We start from the raw sequence: 23,460 nt of genomic DNA on the forward strand, positions 1-23,460 counted from the left end.
GGTACTACTCCCGGAAGGCCTGGACCAATATGGCCTTGCATTACATGGAGATTCTTCATGTACTTTTTTGAAAACGTCCTCACTGAAATCTTTATCTCCAGTGCCAAAAGTCCATGACCCTCTCCCACAACCCCCCGCCACCCCCCCCCCCCCCCCCCGAAAAAAAAAAAAAAAAAAAAAAAAGGAAAAGAAAAATGCTTCTAAGCTTCTGGTGATGGAGGCGATGTAGATGCCAAAACAATGATTTCGTTAGGATCCGTCTCTTGGCTCCTATAAGCTGGCTTCTCGAAGCCTGATAACTCTGACATTGTGGATACAATTGACCCTATTGGTTAGGGGAGGATTAGTGGAAGACCCAGAAATAGATTGAAGGCGAGATTGATGCGGTGGCTTTCTTAAGACTCCACTAGAGAAGAAAGAAGCTCCAGGTCTACTTTAGAAGATAAGGTCTTTGGGGTCATAACCTGCCAAAATATTTAGAGAACAATAAATATTACCTAATTAAACAATCGATGAGGTGGGCCATACGCAAGGTTCGTAATCCAGGTAACGAGCTTGCAACCGACCGACACTGATCCCACACCCATCTGGATCAGTAAAAAATTATCAAAATGTAGGTACGGATCGGTCAAAAGTTCAAAAAATTGTCAAGTCCTCAAAATATCGGTCAAAAACCTCCCAAAAAATGTTGTCAGATCGGTCGATCCAATTGAGTTAACTGATCCAAGAATAACTTGTTAGATCGGCCTAATTTTAGGATTGATCATGAACGATATCAGTCCGATCCAAGATTAAGAACCATGATGCATATGATTCAAAAAAGGATCCCAATTTCACATGGCCTAGCCAAATCGTTCTTTAACTATTCTAACAGTCATATGAGTTGGCCACATGGTAAAAAGAATTGTGAGATTCTCGCCAAAATGTGCTTCAATTGGTTATGTTCTTTTTGATTTTTAGTAAAAAAATCCTCTTTAGGTGTTCTTGAGAGATCTCCACATTATAACTTTCTTTCATTGCATAGTGAAATATCTTCAACTTTGCCCGTGGATTTAGCACATCATATTGATGTGTGAATCACGTTAAATCTCTGTGTCGTAGTGTTCTGTATTTTTGTTTTCTGTTTGTGTTTGTTGGTATTTATTTTAATACACACAAATATTGATATGATCTATAGATAATAACGAGGACATGGCCTAGCTAAATTTTCCTCAAAGGCCATAGAGATAATTAACCGATCTAAATGATCCATTCATATAGCTACAAGGCTCGTTAGATAGGGATCAAATTTTATGCACTATTTTTTTTTTTTTTTGGTAAGTAATTTTATACACTACTTAGTAGAGCTTAAGGTGGCATGTTCACATTCAATCATAATCGAATTAGGTCTAATTGGAAAACTTTTTCAAATTCAGTGGCGTCACGTATGAGATCACTTAATTAATGAAGACACTTCAAACTCACTTCGAGTTTCTCGCCCATGAAAGCTGTGATTCCTTTGTTCTAAAAAGTCTTGATAGGCGTCAAATTTGTCTACTCTTAGCCGTCCAATTTGAGCAACCACCATGGAATGCCATCTCATAATGAAGACTTAGTAAAGTTCGATGTGAGAAAGAAAGCAAATAAATAGCCTTTATTACTCTTCTAAGAGCAAGTAGTTAAGAAATATTGCTCCACCATTCTCTTAACTCTATCGATCTCAAGTTCTCAACCATGGCATGCAAGGAAGATGAGAGAGCCGGAGCTGAAATCGTGCGTGGAAAAGAGGCTTGTGATCGATTTTCAGAGGAATTGATGAAAGAGTTGGGATTCCCTAGTGGTGTTCTCCCCACCGGAGAACTTGAAGAATGTGGGAGGGTGAGAGCCACTGGTTTCGTGTGGTGGAAATGCAAGGCTGCCTACGAGCATTTCAATGTGGCAACCAATACCAAAGCAAGCTATGCTGCTGAGACGACGGCGTATGTGGAGAAAGGGAGGATGAAGAAGATGACGGGCGTGAAAACCAGGCAGTTGATGGTGTGGGTTCCTATAGTAGAGATGTGTATGGATGGGAACAAGATCACCTTCAAGACACCCATGGGAGTCGGCAAGTCCTTCCCCATCACCTCTTTCATGAACGAAGAAGAGAAGAAGAATTATCTCCAGCAAAAGGGTGAATCCGCAAAGTAATCAGTCACTTTATAGCTAGTAGTCCCTCGAAGGTTATGATAGATTATCCATCCTCTGCTCTATTCTATGCAAGTTACTTTTTTTTTTAATTTGGCTTTGTGTTGTACTTTTATTATCATTATCATTTCATGAACCGATAATAATTGAAATTGATAATGTATTGATACTTGTTAAAATGAGGGATTGATGAAGAATAATAAGAAAATGAGGCAGATCTGACTGAGCCCCACCGGAAAATAAAGACCTGAAACTAGCCGGGTTTGTTTATTAAATGTATCGGGATCAAACTGGGACTGAATACTAATTTTTTTTTTGGAATTGGAGAGCTTTAATAGGGGACGAAATTTTGCTGGAACATTCCTGCTATAGGCGTAGCAGCAAAAATTTTTCCTTTAAGGGGGGGGGGGGGGAAAGGTGTTGGTGGAAAATCCAACACCCACACACAGGGGCACAACGCGCGTGGTGGAAGTAGCGCAGGCGTGCCATGGTCTTTGACGCAGACCCAAACGGAACTGGAAACGGTCTGTCTGAGCTTCCAACCAGGACGAAACGGTCTGTTCTAACTTCAGACCGAGACAAAATGGCCTGTCCTGACTGGCAAAACGGCCTGTTCTAAGAGGCTGGAAATGGCTCGTTCTAACTTCTAACCAGGACGAGAAGGGGATCCTTCCGTGCCTGAGTAGCTCTAAGATCTTTTGAGTAAAAGCAAATAGCGATGGACAAAGCAAAGGAAGAAGATTGAAGATCAAATTGTTTACTTACAGTCAATATCCGATTGGAGTCATTATAACCTGCGAAACCCAACATTGACGAGATTTACAACTTGGTGTTTACACTGCCACTGTTCTACGATCAAATCGCATAATCTCATAGAAACAAATTTGATGAAGCTTCACAACTTTTCCAGCCATGGATTGATAGAGCTTGCAACTTGATGTTAATGGTGGTTGTCTTCTGAAACACGGGCCATAAGACAAGACTGTTGAAGTTGTTCTCCAAGCATCTCCCAAAAATGGTCTTGATGAAGCTTCCACAACCTTGCCAGCCACAGACTGATGAAATCTGCAACTTGATGATGATGGTTGTCTTCTAAAACACGGGCCAAAAGACATGGGTGCTGGAGTTATTCTCCAAGCAAGACCTACATGAATGCCCCTTGAAACACAAGCCAATGAGGCATTGGTGGCTGGAACCCAACCCTAGCAAAAATTACAGAGAAGGATGAAAGATTACATCCTGAAAGATAAAAAGGAAAAGATAAAATAAAGATAAAGTGCAGGGTGTTTTGTTGATCCGTTGAGTGATGTCCTCTCTTCAATGGAGACTTCTGCCTTTTATAAATGGATCCCATAAAGACTCTTATTTGGTAGTTGCTATAACTGCTACACCCATGTACTTACAATCCCTTGTTTCAATGCCACATGTCCTTGATTTTGCACATGACCCCTTCATGAAATAACTCCCACTATTGCATCTCCTACTTTTCAGATTGCTTCCTAGTGTGGTGGGTCCCTTTCATTTCAAAGTACTTATCTCTTGTGCCATGTGGCCATGTGGGGTTTGTAACCTCCCACCATCTATAGTCATGGCGGGTCCCACCTGTCTACTTGGTTATTCAAATTTAAAAGGGTAACTTTTTGATGGCAGCGTGCAATGCACAATCTTATGGCACGCATAATCAAATCCCAACTTGTGAAATGTGGGTGCCAACAGAAGGGGAACTCATGACCTCTTATTTGAGGAATTGATCTTTTGCCTCACTTTTTTTTTTGATAAAAGTCTTATGCCTGACCCTTTGGGATTGACCAAATACTATTTAGTTGTTCCCAGTGCGAAAGTCCTACCTGACGTTCTCCAATTGAGAACGATCAATTAAGAGCCCGACTCAGCCCCACACATTTAGAGTCCGCTAGGAGCCCGTTTAGAGGAATCGTTATCCTCTCATGTTACTGCACGGTGCAGTGCTGCATTGTGCGGCATTGTAAAGGCCATGTGGCACAACAGGCCCCACATGGTGCACATGGCCTCTGCAGCTGCCGCACGATGCAGCACTACACCGTGCAGTAACTGCATAGGATAAAAATTCCCGTTTAGAGATCCTTAGCTCAGTTCGACATGTTTAATGGCTGTTTAGAGATAAATGCCTTAGTAGTTAGTAGCCTGTTTGGCGGAATCACTAGTAGCCCGATTAAAGCCCAAAAACCGACCACTGACTGAGCCTGGCCGATTGATACTCCAATGCATGGTTTGAGGTATCAGATCGGATCAGCCAATTTTGGCTGGATCGGATCGGTATCGACAGAGATCGATCCTGTTACAGATCCGATCCAGCTATACAGACAGGGGTAAAAATGTTAAAAAATTAGTTTTTCTTTTTAATAAGAAAACAGAGACAAAAGTGTCATATTTGCTCGAGTTTGGGCGATCCCAATCCGTATTGTCCAATGACAACGTTGTTTATTTGTTCGAAGTGAGGAGGATGAGTGATGCTATTTGTAGGGATGTAAACGGATCAGATTCGGTTCGGATAGTGCTATATCCGCATCTGCATCCGATTAGTTTTCGGACCCGATACAGACATAGATACGGATCGGATATTTTATCCGTTTACATGTAAATGGCTTTTCGGATAGCTATAGTCTATCCGTATCTGCATCCGTTTAGCTTTCGGACGGATTCGGATAGTGCTAAAAGCATACGGACACGGATACGGAAACAGATTTCGACTTTCATTTACACCCCTAGCCATTTGTCCTTTAAGACAAAGTTTTTATCAGTTGGGTCCCTTAAAAAAGATTGCCTTTGTTGTATGACTCAAGTCTCACTTTAATTCTACTTCTGAATGAGCTCTTATTCATGGTTGGTATTGCTCACCTTCAAAATTATCAAATACCCGTTCAAAATTGATATGATATCGATACATATCAACATCGATGGGCCTGTTTCAAAACAAGTTTGCCACTGATTTTTCTAATAATGTTTAGGTTTTATTTTTGGTTCAGTGAAGGATTGAACTCTTTTTGATCTTTTATTTACATGACTTTGATGATGGAAGGAACTTTCCAAATTTCAGGTTTGTGTTTAAGGGTGAATTGGTTGGATTCTGAGCTCAATAAAGTTGTTTTATTTGAGTATGTCAAATTCAAATCGGAATTGAAAATCGAAACCGGATCCAGACCGAATAACTAGAATCGAATTGAACCAAATAGAATTTGATTACAACCCAGAACTAAGGAACAACACCGATGTGGAACTTGATTACTTTCTGAATCCACCATAAGAACCGATGGTTAGAATCGAAACTGAACTGAATTTGGGTACCAATATATTATAATACATTAATATAGTATAATACTAATATATTATAAAATATTAATACACTATAATACTAAAATATTATATATTATGTTATTGTTATTAGATTTTATCATACAACTTATCACAGGATAATATATTATACTATATATAGTATAAACCAAGTACAAGAACCAGGTCCAAACTGTGTAGGAATCGAATAGGAACCGAAACCGTACAAGTTCAATATGAGTATCGATTTTAAGTACCGAGGTGGGACTTGGTCCGGATCTGAATCACACTAATACTCCTTAGAACCGAACCAAATACCTGGTTCCGAACTAGTTTAACACCCTTAGTTGTATAACTATTGCAAGATGGATTCTAGGAGGAACATCAGGATTTGGAATTTAGAAGTCAGCTTAACTGGGAGAATAAAACTCGTTTTGCTTTCTCTCTCTCTCTCTCTCTCTGTCCCCCTCATTATGAGGAATCTATAACGGTTCCTCCCCTTTTTTGGGGTTGAATTAGGACAGCTAAAACTATTTAACAAATAGAAAATTAGGACAGTTAAAATTAGTAACTTCTGGATTGTTTCTATTACTGTGATTTCCCCCCATAAGCCATACATACTTATATTATAAATACGTATTTACTACTGTGACTTATTCTTCCCAACGGGCCACAATGGCAATGCTCATTACTGTATCTTTTTCAACTCCAATATCTTATAGATCCCCTCCTTTTCTTTACTCACATGTTCTTCATTTTCTTAAAAAGGAAAAAGAAGAACATGTGAGTAAAGAAAAATGGGGTATCTCTACTCGAGACAAATGTTCCCTTTTAATTCGTATCTTTCTCGGTCATTAGGACCATTAGGTTGCATTCTTCTTGTGGTTTTTAAAGATTCATTATTGGTTCAAGGGTCTTCATGTCCCCCCGCACCTCCCCTGTTTTTTTTTATCTTCTTAAATGTTTTTTGTTTGGTAAACTCTTAGATGTTTTTTTTCATGTTTTCTGACCATTTTTCTGGTTCATGATTTGATATTTGTTTTGTATTCCTTATATTGAGTACCATCTTGATCTTGTTTCGTTTAAAAAATTGAATCTGTTTATCTATTAGTATTAATGGTAGATTTTATTGTAAGGAGACGTCGATCCAGGATTTAATGAATCAATTTAGATTGAAATTGGTCGTGACCAATCTCGATTTCCACCGTTCCATGTTTTAAAACCCTGAGACCGATCGATTCTACAGAAGAAGAATGTTGAGGTTCCCTTCACTATCATTTTTATGAACCAATAATAATTGATGTAATTCTACTACTTAAAACAATAGAAGACAATACCTACAGGCGTTGTCTTTATTTTAGCCACAGTTCGTCCGGTTCCTCTCATAAAAAATGGAAATGACAGACCTTATCCCTTGCCCGAACACACTGTTCGGATGGGGTCCACCCCCTTTTATTAGAGGCACTAGGAAACTGTACCGGACAGAGAACCTGAGAAGATAATTTTCCGTAGGTGTCTACTCTCAAACATGCTAACCATTGCAACACGAGCAGTGATCGACCATAATATGTTCCACAGGCTTTTCGCAACAAAGCAATGTTTCAGTGCATGTTGTTTATAGTATCATCATCGTCATCACCCAAAAAACATGGATAGGATTTCAGACGAGTATGAGTTCTTTACATACCTATTTTAATGCACTACAAGAAATGCTGAAGTAGGGGAGATAATCTGAAGGTGGATCATATGATTCAATAGGCACCCAAATTTCACATGGCCTAACCAAGTCGTTCACCAACTATCCAATAGTCAAATGAGTAGGGTGAGACGAATTGGAGAGTCTATGAACCAAGTTTGATCCGATCCGATCCGAATCAGAACAGAATTGGTATCCAATAATTATGAACCAAGTCTGATCTGAATCGGGTGATTCACCCAATCAGATTCTGATTTTTGAAAGTTGGTGAACCGATAAAAGAAAATCAAATTTAAATGTTTCTAGGGTTGAGTTCTAACTGTCATAAAAAATTCATAGACCTCAGGTTAGTAATAGGTAATGGACAGACTAACTGGAACTAAATCATTTATCAAAAATAATAATTAATGGTCGGAACAGTCAGTTGTAAGGGATAATGGAGCTAGATGGTTTTGGTAGATATGAAACTACAGTAAAAAGAATGTGGCTTGACAACAATGAAGAAGACTCTAAAGGAGAAAAAGGAAAAATGGACCCCCAACCACACCCCCCAACCCCCCTTCCAAAAAAAACAAAAAACAAAACAAAAATGTTGAAGCCTTTCGAGGGCCTTAAGGTGCCAAGAGTCGAGCCAAAACACTGTCTTCCCCATCAGCAATGAAAGATGAAATAAAACCAATAATCAGGGGCCTCAAGTGAAGCATCTTTCTCCAAGATCAGGAAGGGATAGAGGAATTTTGAATGGACCAAATGGATTCCTTCCTAAGAATCTTGAAATTGATCCAATTCACCCATACATAGTTTTCTTTAGTCACAACTCTCTATATGGGCTTCAAGAGAGCTGCAATATTGACCTCCTTTACTCTTCTGATGCCAAGCCCCCCCTCATCCTTAAGAAGACAAATAGTTTGCCATCTGGAAGTGTTGAGAAAATTGGAGCTCTCTATCCCCTTCCATAGGAAGGAGCACATTAAAGATTCAATTTTCTTGACGAAGGTTTTGAGGATCTCAAAATCACCCACCCAATATAGATATGAGGCCTGCATGACTGATCTCATTAACTCAAGTCTTCTAGCATAAGAGAGGTTTCTAATCTTCCAAATCTGAAGTCTATTGGGAAACTTATCAAGAATGGACGAATAATGGTGCACAAAGAGCTTCGAGGAAAGGAGGGGTAAACTAAGATAGATCGATGACCGGAAAAGTCCCCAAGGAGAACCCAATGATGGATAATGCTATGTAATAATGTATAATGATATGACTAGTGTAACCCCAGGGGGTCACGTAAATATCACGTGCTTTTTTGACCTTATTGGCCGATACATATTGGTATCATACCAATACATATCAGCCGATACGATCAATACAATATCTAAATACCAATACTTAAGAATGGCTACATATATTACACTTAATTTTTTTTTCCTGTTTACTTTATAGGGCTAGAATTTATAGGACCCCATAAGATCAGGGATTTAGTAATCAGTATTGGTCTCGACCCATACCGATCTGGATCCACCCTTACCCTGATCTTGTTTGGATAGATTTATCTCTGTTTTCATTAAAAATTAATTTTTTTATTACATTTTTACCTTTGGACAGTACTGATCCATTGATATGAGATCGGCCAGGAATCGATATCAATCTCTACTAATACTGACCGATACTGATTCTTAAAATTAAACCATGGATGAGATATCTTCTTGTACAAAATTAATACGAAGGAAATGCTAAGTCCAACACGCAATGGGATCTCCCTCAGTTCAAATTCAGTGCCGTCCCGTTACTCCTGTATGAATCACTCAAAGAAGACTGACTTCCTCTAGAAAGTCTTGATGCCGTCAAAATTGTCTACTGTGACCGTCCAATTTGAGCAAATGGAAGGCCTTCTCAATTCTCATACCGAAGACTTGGTAAAATAAGGTGTGAGAAGAAAGCAAATAAAATAATTGAAGGGTTAGGTCATTTTACAGATGGTCAGACAGGTTCGTAGGTTCCTCTCATGTGGGGTTGGAAATGACGACCTCACCCCCTGCCCGAACACATTGTCTAGGTGGGGTGAGGTCGTCATTTTTGCCCTCCCTATGAGATGAACCTACGAACCTGACCGGGCAGGGAACCTGAGAGGAGAAAAATTCCGTCAGGTCAGCATTTTTATACTCTTATAAATAGCATGTATCAATGCTCAGATTTCATCAAAACATTAATCTTTTAACAGCAATTACTGAAGAGTTCCTCCTCCATTCTCTTAATTAGTCTATCGATCTCAACCATGGCAAGCAAGGCAGATGAGAGAGCCGGAGCTGAAATCGTGCGAGGAAAAGAAGCCTAGTGATCGATTTGCAGAGGAATTGATCACAGAGTTGGGATTCCCTAGTGGTGTCCTTCCCACTGGAGAACTCGAAGAATGTGGGAGGGTGAGAGCCACTGGTTTCGTATGGTGGAAATGTAAGGCCGCCTACGAGCATTTTAATGTGGCAACCAATACCAAGGCAAGCTATGCTGCTGAGACGACCGCGTACGTGGAGAAGGGGAGGATGAAGAAGATGACGGGCGTGAAAACCAAGCAATTGATGGTGTGGATTACAATAGTAGAGATGTGCATGGATGGCAACAAGATCACCTTCAAGACACCCATGGGGGTTGGCAAGTCGTTCCCTCTAACCTCTTTTATGAACGAAGCAGAGAAGAAGAAGTATCTCCAGCAATAGGGAGCAGCAAACTAATCAATCACTCTTTCGGATCAGACCTCAATATTCACTTTATAGTTTGTCCCCGAGGGTCCTGATCGATTATTCATCCTCTGCTATCTACTCTATCTACTCTATGCAAGTTATTTATTTGCCTCTGTGTACCTTTATCATTTCATGAACCGATAATAAATGATATATTGTTCCTAGTTAAAGCCAACGATTAAAGGCTACAGGTCAAGGTCAATGGTTTTGAGGACAAATGAGCAACCTCGAGGAACAACCTAAACATATAATCACATAAAACGCTAAAAATTTACCATGGTTTGACAAGATTGCTTATATTTACGTGAGAGAATCAAAGATTTTCTACTATTTCCTGAAAAATTATCTACACCACTCTCCACCTCCCAAAGTGCTCTCTTTTGCTGAAAAATGGTCTCAACTTCTCTTCACCAACTCCATCTAACCTCCTTATTGACCTGGGAAAGGGTATTTCAGACCCTGGACAATAGGGGGTGGGAGTTAATGAAGAACCCAGATTCCATTAATCATAGCGGCACATCGATCACCATTGGTGAAAGAAGATATAATAATAAAGAATTGTTTGTCATCAAACATCTCACGATTTGAGGAGAAACAATAATTTATGGGAGATGTTTTGGGGACCACAACAATATGGGAATAATATAGAAGGGTAAAAGAACTCTACCTGGTTGCGTGACTCTTACACCCGCATGCAAAGTACTGCTTTGTCCCTATGAAACTAAAAATCACATCTATATTGATGCCCTTACGTGCGCTCTCATTGGCCCCAACGCTAGTGCAGGCGTTACACGACTAGATAGAGATCTCTTGCCCAATATATAAATAATATCTTTGTAAATGTGAAGTGCACGACAGGAATCGACCTCTAAGTAATATTATTACAAATGTAAAGGCGTAAGAGAAATCATAATATATAAAATATCGGTAAAAGAATGATGCTTGGTAGCGTGGGGGCAAAATAACGCTGATTGGTCGTGTGGCTCCTGCTCCCAGGTATAGGAGCATACGAAATTACTGCTCAGCCTCTTTTGAAATAAAAATCTCATTTGTGTTGATGCCCGTGTGTGTGCTCTCATTGGCCCCCGTGTTGGTGCATGGGCTACATACACGACCAAGCAGCGATCTCTTACCCATATAATATTGTCAAAATGGGAATGATGGTCTGAGTAAACATCGTTGCAAAGGAGATTTTGAGTGGGAAGAGGTTTTTACTTGTATTGGATGATGTGTGGAGGAGCGTACATAAAGAAAAATGGGATAATTTTATAACTTTGTTAAGAGTTGGCTCCAAAGGTAGCAAGACCTTTTTTTTGGTAGAAGACTATATGTTATTTATGATCAACATGAATTAATTACATATGGATAAAAGACAAACACAACTCTTTAATCCAGGGATCGGAATTGGGTCAAATAGCCATTCATGTCACGACTGATCCTGACCAGGGAGTCAGTCAAGCTATTAATCTCCCTTAGAATAAAAGTGAAGTTACAAGAAACAAAGTATGAAGATAAGAACTGGATATCCTCCAAGATAGATCTATCATTCAAAGGTAAAGAGTGAATTCCTCTCAACAAATAAGAGATTATGCTTTGATTATCTGATTCGATTTGAACTCTTTCACAACCTTCAAAGATCATCTCGAGTAAAGCCAACCAAATTACCAAAGCTTCACCTTCTATAGGTTGAGTAGATTTGGCCGGACATGAAACAATAACAAGTGGACCACCATGTGCTCTACAGATAAAACCTAGTCCACCATTAGTTGTATTTGGGTGCAAGCTTGCATCACAATTACACTTTACTTGTGGATGGAGAGAAATTTCAGGATGTTTCGGAACAAAGCACGGATTAGATCTGCTATTATTGACGATATATTTACTAATGTGATGAATCGTTTTCACTCCATCATCCTCAGGGGCAAAGATCCTATCAGAACTGTTACCTTATTGATAAATGGGGTGGGGGTGAATACTCTTCTTTTGAGCTAGCTGGATTGTTTGTGTTTTTGTTTGCTTTTGGGCCTTCTTTTCAACCTCATAGGCTGATTTGAGTCCCTTTCGTTGTACATTCCATCTTCTTTTTCTATAAATTTGATTTATCGATTAAAAAAAAAAAAAAACAATTACACTTCACAAAACCTACAGAAGGTGCAGTCCAAACTCTAAGAGTTGTAGATTCTCGTATCTTTCAACCGTTGGATGAAGGTGGGGAGCAGATGTGTAATAACACATCCCCCTCTCTCCTCCATCCAACGGTTGTAAGACACAATCATGCATAAGACCTTTTTCTAATAAAGGTTAGTGATTTTAATCATTAAAAAAAATTATAAAACTATGATACATATGTGAACTTTATTTATTTATATTAAATCTAGTGTATTGATTTTATTTTTTTCTTTTTGTGTATTCATTCATTGTTTGCTTGGCGTCTCGCCCATGGAAGAGTCCCTTCAGAGGGATCCTTGCGATTAAGGGGTGTCACGGTGGTGTCTCGGTGTGAGTTGTGCAGGGCTGAAGAGTCGGATGCGCATCTTTTTCTGGAGTGCCCTTTCTCTCAGCAGGTGTGGGAGTGCTTTCTGAAGAGTTGGTTCTGTGGTGGGAGAGGATTCGCAAGGGGGTGCTGATGAAGGACGCGTGGCTTAGTGGGGTGGTCATTATCCCTTTTGTATTGTGGGTGGAGAGGAATGCCAGGAAATTTGAAAACTCTTCTAAGTCCGTCCAGACCTGCTGGTTGGCAGCGCTGGGTATTATTAAGGAAATTGCGCCAAATTTCAACTACCCAGTGTCGTCTGTTCAAGACCTTGTGTGTGCTAGGCGTCTTGCTATTCCGCTGCTTCCTAAGCCGGCTCGGGTTATCAGGGAGGTCCATTGGTGTTGCCCTTTGCAGGGCTGGGTCAAGCTTAATGTGGATGGGTGTTTGTTGGGTAACCCGGGTGTGCGGATGGAATTCTCAGAAACGACCAGGCAGTCCCTATTTCATCTTTTTCCTGGTTCATTGGAACGGCATCAAACTTTGTGGTGGAGTTTTGGGCGGTTTTCCATGGCCTTCTTAGGGCTAAGGAATTGGGGATTACTCGGTTATGGATTGAAGGTGACTCGGAGGCAGTGATAAGGTCTCTTCAGTGGAAATCCATCCCTTGGATGTTTCGGCAGCTGTGGGTGGACTTACTCCCTTTTCTCGAGTCTATTGTCTGGAAAATTTCCCACTGTTATAGGGAAGCGAACCCGGTTGCTGATCTTTGGGCGAAGGCTGCGGCTAAGAGTGGAGTCTCATTAGCTGTGATGCCTAATTTCCCTAAAGTGGTTAATGATTTACTGTTGGACGATGCTCTAGGGAGGTCTAGATTTCGGTATGAATAGGCTAGACCTCGGCCTTTCAGTTATGTTTTTTTTCGTCATTTTGCCCCTGTGCAGCATTGCTTTGTTTCTGTATCTATCCGGATATGCCTGGACGTTAAATAGTTATTTCTTATTTTTTATTAATCTATTCTTTGCTGACCTTTAGCAAAACAAAAAAAAAAAAAGGGTGAGTAAACAGGGAGAGTAAGGATGGCATAACCATCCCTTACCTGATAGCTGAGCATGTGTAAAGTGTGGCTACATTTTTTATTTTATTTTGAAGATCACTCAACGTCTTCCCCTTATTATTAACGCCGTCCGGTATGAGTTACTCAAAGAAGACTTCAAGCCTGCCGCTCTTGAAAACGGTGGTTCCAAAGACCCTTGCTCTAGAAGGTCTTGTAAGACTCAAAATTGTCTCCTCTTGACTTTCTCCTACTTGAGCAACCAACATGGAAGGCTTCTCGTAAATAAGGTGTGAAAGGAAAGCAAATAAAATAATTAAACGGACATCAGGCTAATAGCTTTATACTCTTATAAATAGACTGTATATACAGAAGCTCAACTTCATCACAACTTTACTCTTTAAGAACAAACAAGTAGTTAAGAGTTTTTCTTCCATTTACTACTTCAGTCTATCACTTTGGAACAATCGATCTCAACCATGGCTACCAAAGAAGATGAGAGAGCAGGAGCTGAAATCGTGCGCGGAAAAGAAGCCTGTGATCGATTTTCAGAGGAACTGATCAAAGAGTTGGGATTTCCTAGCGGTGTCCTTCCCACTGGAGAACTTGAAGAATGTGGGAGGGTGAGAGCCACTGGTTTCGTATGGTGGAAATGTAAGGCTGCCTACGAGCACTTCAATGTGGCAACCAACACCAAGGCAAGTTATGCTGCTGAGACGACGGCGTATGTGGAGAAAGGGAGGATGAAGAAGATGACCGGTGTGAAGAGTAAGCAGTTGATGGTGTGGGTTCCCATAGTAGAGATGTGCATGGATGGCAACAAAATCACCTTCAAGACACCCATGGGGGTTGGCAAGTCCTTCCCACTCACCTCTTTTATGAATGAAGAAGAGAAGAAGAAGTATCTCCAGAAAAACTAATCAGTCACTGTTTTGGGTTAGACCTGATGAATAGTAACTCCCTGAGGAATCTGATCGATTATTGATCCTCTGTCTACTCTATATGCAATTTCCTTATTTACTCGCCTTTATTCACCTTTTATTATTTTCTTTACCTAAATAATTGATGTACTGTTACTAGTTAAAACGAGCAATTGAAGGCCACAATTACAGGGTTCATCTTTGTTTCAATATCATTGGATCATTAAATACTTAATATTTCATTTCCAACGCATCCAAAAAATTGTTTCATTTCATACCCCTTACCAAACAATTCATCAGGTTTGAAAAAACACAGATTGATGGAGACACCTTTTTTTGCTAAAGATCAGCAATGTATATTAATGATTAAAAAAAAATTTTACAAAATCATCCAAAGAGGTAAAGAATAGTTACACCCTCAAATGAGCCCTTGGTTAGAATCTATAATAAGGACAACTCAAAGCTTCCCATGCTGTCACATGGCTTATAAAATTTGGGACTGTGGTCCAAGTGCGTGACTCTTTAAGGGTTGCTGCCTTTTTCTCACGAGCGCATCCGCTGTTGTATTGACCTCTCGATAACAATGTGTTATGCGCCACTAAATAGTATCAAAATAAGCTGCATTCGCCCACCACTGTTGCGTATAATTCCAGGGCAACTTAGCTGAAAGGATGGACGAGACCACAGATGCCGAATCGCATTCCACCCATAGGTGGCTAATTTGAAGATCCTTAGCTTCCTTAATCCCTTCAAAGAATGCTGCTAATTCTGCATTAAAGTTCGTTCCCACTTCTCGATAGGTCGCAAAACTCCTGATTATAGTGCCAAGATGATTTCGAAAAGTTCCCCCCCCCCCCCGCACTTGAAGACCCTGGATTTCCTAGGGATGATCCATCTATATTTAATTTAATCCAACCTGGTGGGGGATGCTGCCACCGTACTTCCATGATTGATCTTGCTGGTGATCTAGAGATCATAACATGGAATCTTCTTGCCAATGTCAGGGCATGGACTGATTTCACCTGTACCCCTTTGATGCGAGAGCAATCCGAAATCTCTCTTAGGCAGCGCTTCACCACATGCATCGGCGTGCCTCTGAGATTGTCATATCTTCTTCTATTTCGTTCCAACCAGAGCTGTTGACTCCCCACAATTAGAAGCACCCCCCATATAGCTTTTAGGGGAACTGACTTACATTTCCTCCGCCACCAAGAGAAAAGCAGCTCCATGGAAGGAAACCCAGGCCATATTTCATTGAAGTAAGATAGCAGCTCTGTCCATACCTGATTCAAGAAGGGACATTCAAGGAAGAGGTGCGTACATGACTCACTGTCGAGATGGCACAGCTCGCATCTTGATACAAGAGGGATTGCTTTGCGACATACCTTCTCATCCGTTGGAAGGGCCCCATGCATGAGACGCCATCCAAACAAGGAGCTTCTTGGGTGGAGATCTCATTGCCATATCGCCTAGCACCACACCGGTGGTTCTACCTTCAGCCTCAATTCTTCCCATGCAGAATTCACTATAAACGTGCCTGAACTTGTATGCGCCAATACCCGCTGGTCCTCCCTTGCCATTGCTCTAATTCCAAGGCCTTTTATTGTATTGAATGCATTATGGAGTGCAGCTGCCGAGACATGAGGAAAATTCCAATTTCTATCATCTAGAAAATCTGAAACTTTTGCTTCCAAAGTGCGTGGAATTTCAAATGGTTTTAACAATTCCTCCACGCTCTGTTCTCCTACCCACTTATCATACCATCTTTTCGCAGATTGCACAAAACCCCACACCCTTCTAAGTCCTGGCAATATTGAAGATGATCCTACCGAATTTCTTAGATTTCCATTTTTTTCAAGAACCTCCCTCGCAGGAAAATTGCAAAGTTTGAGTTTGACGTTTTTAGTGACCACGCTAGCTTCGCAATCAGTGCCATATTTAAATCTCGAAGACGTCGGATTCCAAGACCCCCTTCATTCTTTGGCTTGCAGACCTAGTCCCATCGAACCATGATGGCTTTGGCTGTGTCTGCTTCCCCCGTCCATAAGAAATTGCGAATCCATCGTTCCAATATTCCAATTGCTGATGCCAGCCATAGGTAGATTGAGAAATTGTGAATTGGAATACTACTCATCACAGATCTTACTAGCTCTACTCGGCCCGCCATAGACAGTAGGCGACCTTTCCAGGCCGCAAGTCTTTTTTTAAAGCTGTCCATCATAAGCATGAACATGTCTTTTTTCCTTCAACCTTGCCACAGTTCTACTCCCAAGTATTTGGTAGGCAGCTTACAGATTGATGGGGACACCACCCAATGAGAATCAACATTTCCAATGTAAAGGGGCACAATAGGAATCATCCTCTTAGTAATGTTGTTACAATTGTAAGGGTGCAACTAGAATTCTAATCGTTATGATCAATTATGGCAAAATGAGAATAATCATGGTCTGTGTAAAATCGTTGCAAATGTATGTAGCAATTTAAGAACCATGCATGATCTAAATAATTTCATCATAGATGTAAAGGCAAAATAGAAATTAAAATCTAGGTATATTTTCTTAGATAGAGATGAAACAAGGCTTGGTTGGATCGGGTTTTTTTAAAACACCAGTTCATCCTTGAGTCCTCTTAGCTCAGTCCAAGCCTCTTGAGGAACGAGTGAAGAAGAATAGATGAGAAAGAAAGAAAGAAAAAAAACAACGGTACGTTTAACGTGGTTCGGTGCTTGAGACCTACGTCCACGGTAAGTTGATTTTCCACTATATTTTGAATTGATTACAACTTTTATTTAAAGATACCTTAGGAGTTGATTGTGGAACGGTTTCATTATTTAAGGAAAGATGATTTCCATTCTAATAATGATTCTTATCATGATATTCACCATCCAATTGCCAGCCATATATGGAAACAATATTATAGATTGTAAATCCTTTTCTATATTCTTTATTTAATAAAAGCTCTTTTATTCCCAAAAAAAACAAAAGTGTAATTTGGATATTTCTAGGTACAATTTGATATAAGGGAGAATGTTATGTATCGGGGCGTAGGCTGCACCTAGACACATGGGGGTGGGCATAATGACCATCTTGCCCGCTGAGTGGCAATGTGTCTGGGCACAGCCTGTGCTGCAGCACAGAGAACATGAGCCCTATAATCATTAGAATATCCAATAAAATTTTAGAATATATGATAAACAACTCATGTAAATAAATGTAGATCCCGTTTTTATGCACCTCTGTGGATGTACATAATTGTGTCTTTCAACGGTTGGATAACAATGGGAGCTGATGTATAATAATATATCCCGACTCTCTTCATCCAACGATTGTAAGGTGTGACCATATATGCATAAAACCTTTTGCTAATAAATATATTAATTTTTTAAAATAGAATATTTTAACAAAAATTACTGATATATCATATAGGGTTTAATGATTTTAATCATTCAAAAAAATATAAAAATATGATACATATGTGAAATTTATTTATTGATATTAAATCTAATGTATTGAGTTTTATTATTATTTTTTTTTGGAGGGGGGGGGGGGGGGGAGGAGGGGGTAAGTGAGAATAGATCATCTCCACGTACTAACAGGTGAACGTACATGTAAGAGCCAACCGCCTATCCTAATTTTGTCATTTACAAAGGGAGGAGGGACTTTTATGAAAACAAATTTAAAATGTGATTGGCTCTCACATGTACATATGTTCACCTGTTAATACATGTAGAGGAACCAAACTCGGGGTGAGGGGGTAGGACAGCTATTAAAAATTTGCTATATTACCCCGAGAACGACATATTTAGGGAATCAGGATCGTCTCTAGGGAGCAGAAAACGCCCAAGGCGTTGCTTGCCGTTGGGCCGTGCCGCCCACATCCCTAGAAGCACGCCTCCTTGGAAACGAGCTAAATTCATATTTAGGTGGGTAAACAAGAAGTGTACGGATGGCATACCAATTCGTATAAAAAAAAAAAATAGGATGGCATTTAGCTGAGCATGTAAAGTGTGGATACATTTTTTCATTTTTCTTTTTTCTTTTTTCAGTCACTTTTTAAGACCTCTCAACGTCTTCCGGTCTTCCCCTTGTTAACGCTGCCAGGTATGAATTACTCAAAGAAACGTCAATCCTACCACTCCTGAAAACGGTGGCTCCACGGATCCCTCTAGAAGGGCCTTGTAACAGTCAAAATTGTCTCCTCTGACTCCTTGAGCAACCAACATGGAAGGCTTCTCGTAAATAAGGTGTGAAAGTAAAGCAAAGAAAATAATTAAAGAGTCATCAGGTTAATCGCTTTATACTCTTATAAATACTATATATACAGATGCTCAACTTCATCACAACTTTACTCTTTAAGAACAAACAAGTAGTTAAGAGTTTTTCTTCCATTTACTACTTCAGTCTATCACTTTGGAACAAGCAATCTCAATCATGGCTAGCAAAGAAGATGAGAGAGCAGGAGCTGAAATTGTGCGCGGAAAAGAAGCCTGTGATCGATTTTCAGAGGAACTGATCAAAGAGTTGGGATTCCCCAGTGGTGTCCTTCCAACTGGAGAACTAGAAGAATGTGGGAGGGTGAGAGCCACTGGTTTCGTATGGTGGAAATGCAAGGCCGCCTACGAGCATTTCAATGTGGCAACCAATACCAAGGCAAGTTATGCTGCTGAGACGACGGCGTACGTGGAGAAAGGGAGGATGAAGAAGATGACCGGCGTGAAGAGTAAGCAGTTGATGGTGTGGGTTCCCATAGTAGAGATGTGCATGGATGGCAACAAAATCACTTTCAAGACACCCATGGGGGTCGGCAAGTCCTTCCCACTCACCTCTTTTATGAACGAAGAAGAGAAGAAGAAGTGTCTCCAGAAAAACTAATCAGTAATCGCTCTTTCGGGTCAGACCTCAGTAGTCACTCTATAGTTACTCCCCGAGTGTTCTGATCGATTATTCATTCTGCCTACTCTATATGCAATTTCCTTATTTATTTGCCTTTGTGTACCTTTTTCATTTCCATTACCTAAATAATTGATGTACTGTTACTAGTTAAAATGAGCAATTGGAGGCCACTGTTGTAGGTCGAAATTGAGACATTTCTGTTTTGCTACTTCCATTTCTTCCCTGTTTTTCTTGCCAAGATAGGTGAGAATTAAAATTACCAAAAAGAAGTCATTCAGTGTATGTCTATTGACATCCAAAGAGACCAATTTATCCCAAACATGTTTTCAAAAAAATTAATTTTTTTAGCCATATACACAACTCATTAAAAAGTGATCATTTTCATCAGATAACATTGCATCCAAAAACCTATCAGAGACATGTAAGAAATTAACAGTAATATGCTTTCGCCACAAAAGGGCAAGGCTACCTAAAATGCCAATCGGCTCCATTGTATATAGATAATCTATTTGGAGACGACGATGTAGGGATTCCATCCGAGACCATTCACATTTGGTGTCCATAAGAAACATTATATCTGATATATCAAGGGGGTGTTTTGGCAACTTTGGTCTCCCCTGTACCTAGGAGCCCCCTAAGCAGGGGATTGGAGCACGATGGAGCTGGTCACCCCCCAGGGCAGTCGAAGGTAAGGAGAAGCCATGACACCCAGGGCCCTTCCCAGGCACAACCCACCAACAATTACCACGCAACAAACACAACCCCCAGACTATGAGCCCACACACCTCCCTCGAACCACCAAGGCACACCCTCACACAACTTTTATAGTCTCTTGTTCACATGTCAAGTTTCAATCAAAACTGAATTTGTGAAATGGTAAATTATGATTTTAAAAATCTAGGTGTACTGAGAGGGTGCACATCCATATACAAGGGTATAAGATTAAATTTAATTCTAAATTTTTACATGTAGTCAATCTAGACCTTTCCCTATTTATTGAAGATCTGAATTGCCACATCAATTCATACAACTAAGTGGATTATGAAGAAAAGCTTGTTTACACTAGACCATGTAAATGACGAGGAGGGTGAATGTTCACGTACGTGAGTGTAAGTGAACGACTCACAGTCGTTCAGATGGAACATTCTCACAGAATAAATTTCATTTGAATGATTGTGAGTTGTTCACGTACGTGAACATTCACGTGAATGATATTATGCCTAGGTAGAATAACATTACTAATAAAATAAGGGAGCCGGTCTACTTAGTTGCCTTCATGATTTTTTTGTCGCATGGCATGCTGGTTGGGGCAAGACTACATTGGGAAGTAGGGCCCAACATCCCCTACTCTAATGTCAATTTCGGGTCCAAATAAAACCTTCTATGTGTCAAAAAAATTGGTCAGAACCACCTCATGGTTATATAATGATTTACACAGTTAAAATAATTAGAGGAATTATGCATAATATTGTGGGCCATCCAATTGAATAGAAGGTGTCCCATTGTTTCAGAGAGGCAAACCCAATTGCTGACTTCCTGCCTAAGTCTGTTGTTAGATCTCAGGTTTCTTCAACAAGTGTTGCTTTCCCTCCTTCAGTACAAAATGACCTGGTGATATATGCTCAGTGTAGACCGAAATATCGATTTTCTTATTAGCTTTCTAGCTCTCTGTGCTTTTTGGCCTCCTCTGCTGATGCTTTTATTGTTGGTGGTTGAGGCAATCTTCTACATTTTTGTAAATTCTTTTCTGTTCACAATACCATTGATCTTTTAGCAAAAAAATCCCAATTGATTTAGGATCGACCTGATATATGTAGATGGAAGAATACAAGTTTTCCTCTTCTCGTACAATGCTTAAGATTGATGCAGTAAAAATGCCATGTGGCAAAGCAACAGGGCCTAGTTCTTTCCTTTTGCCCTTAAAATAAAATTTGAACTTCAAAATATATTCACTAAAAAAATTCCTAAACTGATTTTATCTATTGTTTGCATTGAATGGTTAATTTCTTCATTAATCGATTAAGGGATCACAAATAACAGGTTTGGTGGTCAAGTGTCTAGCGCACTTGGTAGCTAGTGGTGCGTGAAGGCCCATTGCTACCAGGAGGTCTTGAGTTCAAGCCTCCTGGTTCACATCCTACATCCCCCCTACCTATCAAAAAAAAAAAAAAAAAAACAAAAGGCTTGGAGGGTTAACTTGTTCATAGTGAATTCCAATTGGTGTAAAACTCGACGTGTGAGCGAGGTATCTCAAGATCCGTCTATTCACAAAGTTTGGATCCCGTACAATTTGAGACATTATAGATGTCAAGGTCTATAAGAAGATGCTGTTATGTGGGTCATCATTAATCCATTCTTTGGGATAAAAAACAAGTGCAGTTTGGAATTATCCAATGAAATTCTAGACTACATGATAAACAATTCATGTAAATAAATACGGATCTAGTTTTATGCAATGCTGTGTATGTACATAATTATGTCTTTCAACCGTTGGATGAGGGTGGGGGCAGATGTGTAATAACACATCCCCTCTCTTCTTCATCCAACGGTTGTAAGGTGTGACCATCTATAAAACCTTTAGCTAATAAATATTTTAATTTTTTAAACTAGAATATTTTCACAAAAACTAAGTTATATACCATATAAAGTTTAGTGATTTTAATCATTCAAAAAATTATAAAAATATGATACATATGTGAAATTAATTCCTTTATATTAAATCTAGTGTATTCATTTTATTTTTTTTGGGCTGGGGTGGAAGAGGGGTAGCACAGCTATTGAAATTTACTATATTACCCCGAGCACGACATACTTAATTAGGTGGTAAATAGGGAGACTAGGGAGTGTATGTAGGATCAGGATCGTCTCTAGGGAGCCCAGCGCCCAGGGTGCTGCCAAGAGGCATCCAATGGCTGAGCTGTGCCACCCACATCTTGGTGCATGCCTAGGGATGTGTGCGGCACAGCCCAACGGTTGACAGCATCCTGGGAGTGCTGGACTCCTTGGAGACGAGCTAAATAGAAGAAGAAGAAGAAGAAGAAGAAGGATGACAGGGAAAAAAAAAAAAATATTAAAGGATGGCATACCCATGGCTACTTGATAGCTGAGCATTGTATAGTGTGGCTACATTTTTTTGGAAAAGGATCTTATGCAGCCGTGGCGGGAGCTGCACCTGCGCAGCACTGCTAAACAACAGCAAAAATAGGGGTAAGATGGTCATTTCATAGGTGGGTCCCACCTGGGCCCCACATGTGAAATGACCACCTCCCCCCTATATTTGGGGTGATTTTTCGAGCTGCACAGTACAGCTCCCGCCACAGCTGCACAAGATCCAAGTCCCATTTTTTCCCCCTTTTTCAATCACTCTTTAAGATCACTCATTAATGCTGTCCGGTATGAATTACTAACCCCGTCCGGTATGAAATATTCAAAGAAGACTTCAAGCCTGCTGCTCTTGAAAACGGTGGCTCCATTGAGTCACTGACCCTTAGCTCTAGAAGGTCTCGTAACAGTCAAAATTGTCACCTCTGACTTTCTCCTACTTGAGTAACCAACATGGTGGGCTTCTCCTAAATAAGGTGTGAAAAGAAAGCAAAATAAAATGATTCAAAGGGTTACGTTAATAGCTAGCTATATACTCTTATAAATAGCCTGTATATACAGATGCTCAAACTTCATCACAACATTGCTCTTTATTAAGAACAAACAACTAGTGAAGACTTTCTCCTCCATTTACCACTTCAATCTATCACTTTAGAACAAGCAATCTCAACCATGGCTAGCAAGGCAGATGAGAGAGCAGGAGCTGAAATCGTGCGTGGAAAAGAAGCCTGTGATCGATTTTCAGAGGAACTGATTAAAGAGTTGGGATTCCCTAGTGGTGTTCTTCCCACTGGAGAACTCGAAGAATGTGGGAGGGTGAGAGCCACTGGTTTTGTATGGTGGAAATGCAAGGCCGCCTACGAGCATTTCAATGTGGCAACCAATACCAAGGCAAGTTATGCTGCTGAGACGACCGCGTATGTGGAGAAGGGAAGGATGAAGAAGATGACGGGCGTGAAAACCAAGCAATTGATGGTGTGGATTACAATAGTAGAGATGTGCATGGATGGGAACAAGATCACCTTCAAGACACCCATGGGGGTCGGCAAGTCCTTCCCTCTAACCTCTTTTATGAACGAAGCAGAGAAGAAGAAGTATCTCCAGAAAAACTAA

At 40.1% G+C, this 23,460-nt stretch overlaps 5 protein-coding genes across 5 annotated transcripts; all 5 read left to right on the forward strand.

The window, feature by feature from the left end:
• The first annotated feature begins 1,693 nt into the window (after positions 1–1,693).
• Positions 1,694–2,169, forward strand: LOC122662444. Its single transcript, XM_043858075.1, has one exon. It carries the CDS (start codon positions 1,714–1,716, stop codon positions 2,167–2,169), a length of 456 nt encoding a protein of 151 aa, XP_043714010.1. The 5' UTR covers positions 1,694–1,713.
• A 7,290-nt stretch (positions 2,170–9,459) lies between these two features.
• Positions 9,460–9,882, forward strand: LOC122663159. The gene has a single exon (XM_043858861.1). It carries the CDS (start codon positions 9,460–9,462, stop codon positions 9,880–9,882), a length of 423 nt encoding a protein of 140 aa, XP_043714796.1.
• Positions 9,883–13,905: 4,023 nt separating this feature from the next.
• On the forward strand, positions 13,906–14,353 carry LOC122661204. The gene has a single exon (XM_043856545.1). It carries the CDS (start codon positions 13,913–13,915, stop codon positions 14,351–14,353), a length of 441 nt encoding a protein of 146 aa, XP_043712480.1. The 5' UTR covers positions 13,906–13,912.
• Positions 14,354–18,778: 4,425 nt separating this feature from the next.
• LOC122663160 lies at positions 18,779–19,224 on the forward strand. Its single transcript, XM_043858862.1, has one exon. The coding sequence runs from the start codon at positions 18,784–18,786 to the stop codon at positions 19,222–19,224; it is 441 nt and encodes a 146-aa protein (XP_043714797.1). The 5' UTR covers positions 18,779–18,783.
• Positions 19,225–23,019: 3,795 nt separating this feature from the next.
• LOC122663161 lies at positions 23,020–23,460 on the forward strand. The gene has a single exon (XM_043858864.1). It carries the CDS (start codon positions 23,020–23,022, stop codon positions 23,458–23,460), a length of 441 nt encoding a protein of 146 aa, XP_043714799.1.

This window comes from Telopea speciosissima, chromosome 5 (assembly GCF_018873765.1).
Source record: "Telopea speciosissima isolate NSW1024214 ecotype Mountain lineage chromosome 5, Tspe_v1, whole genome shotgun sequence".
NCBI lineage: Eukaryota > Viridiplantae > Streptophyta > Magnoliopsida > Proteales > Proteaceae > Telopea > Telopea speciosissima.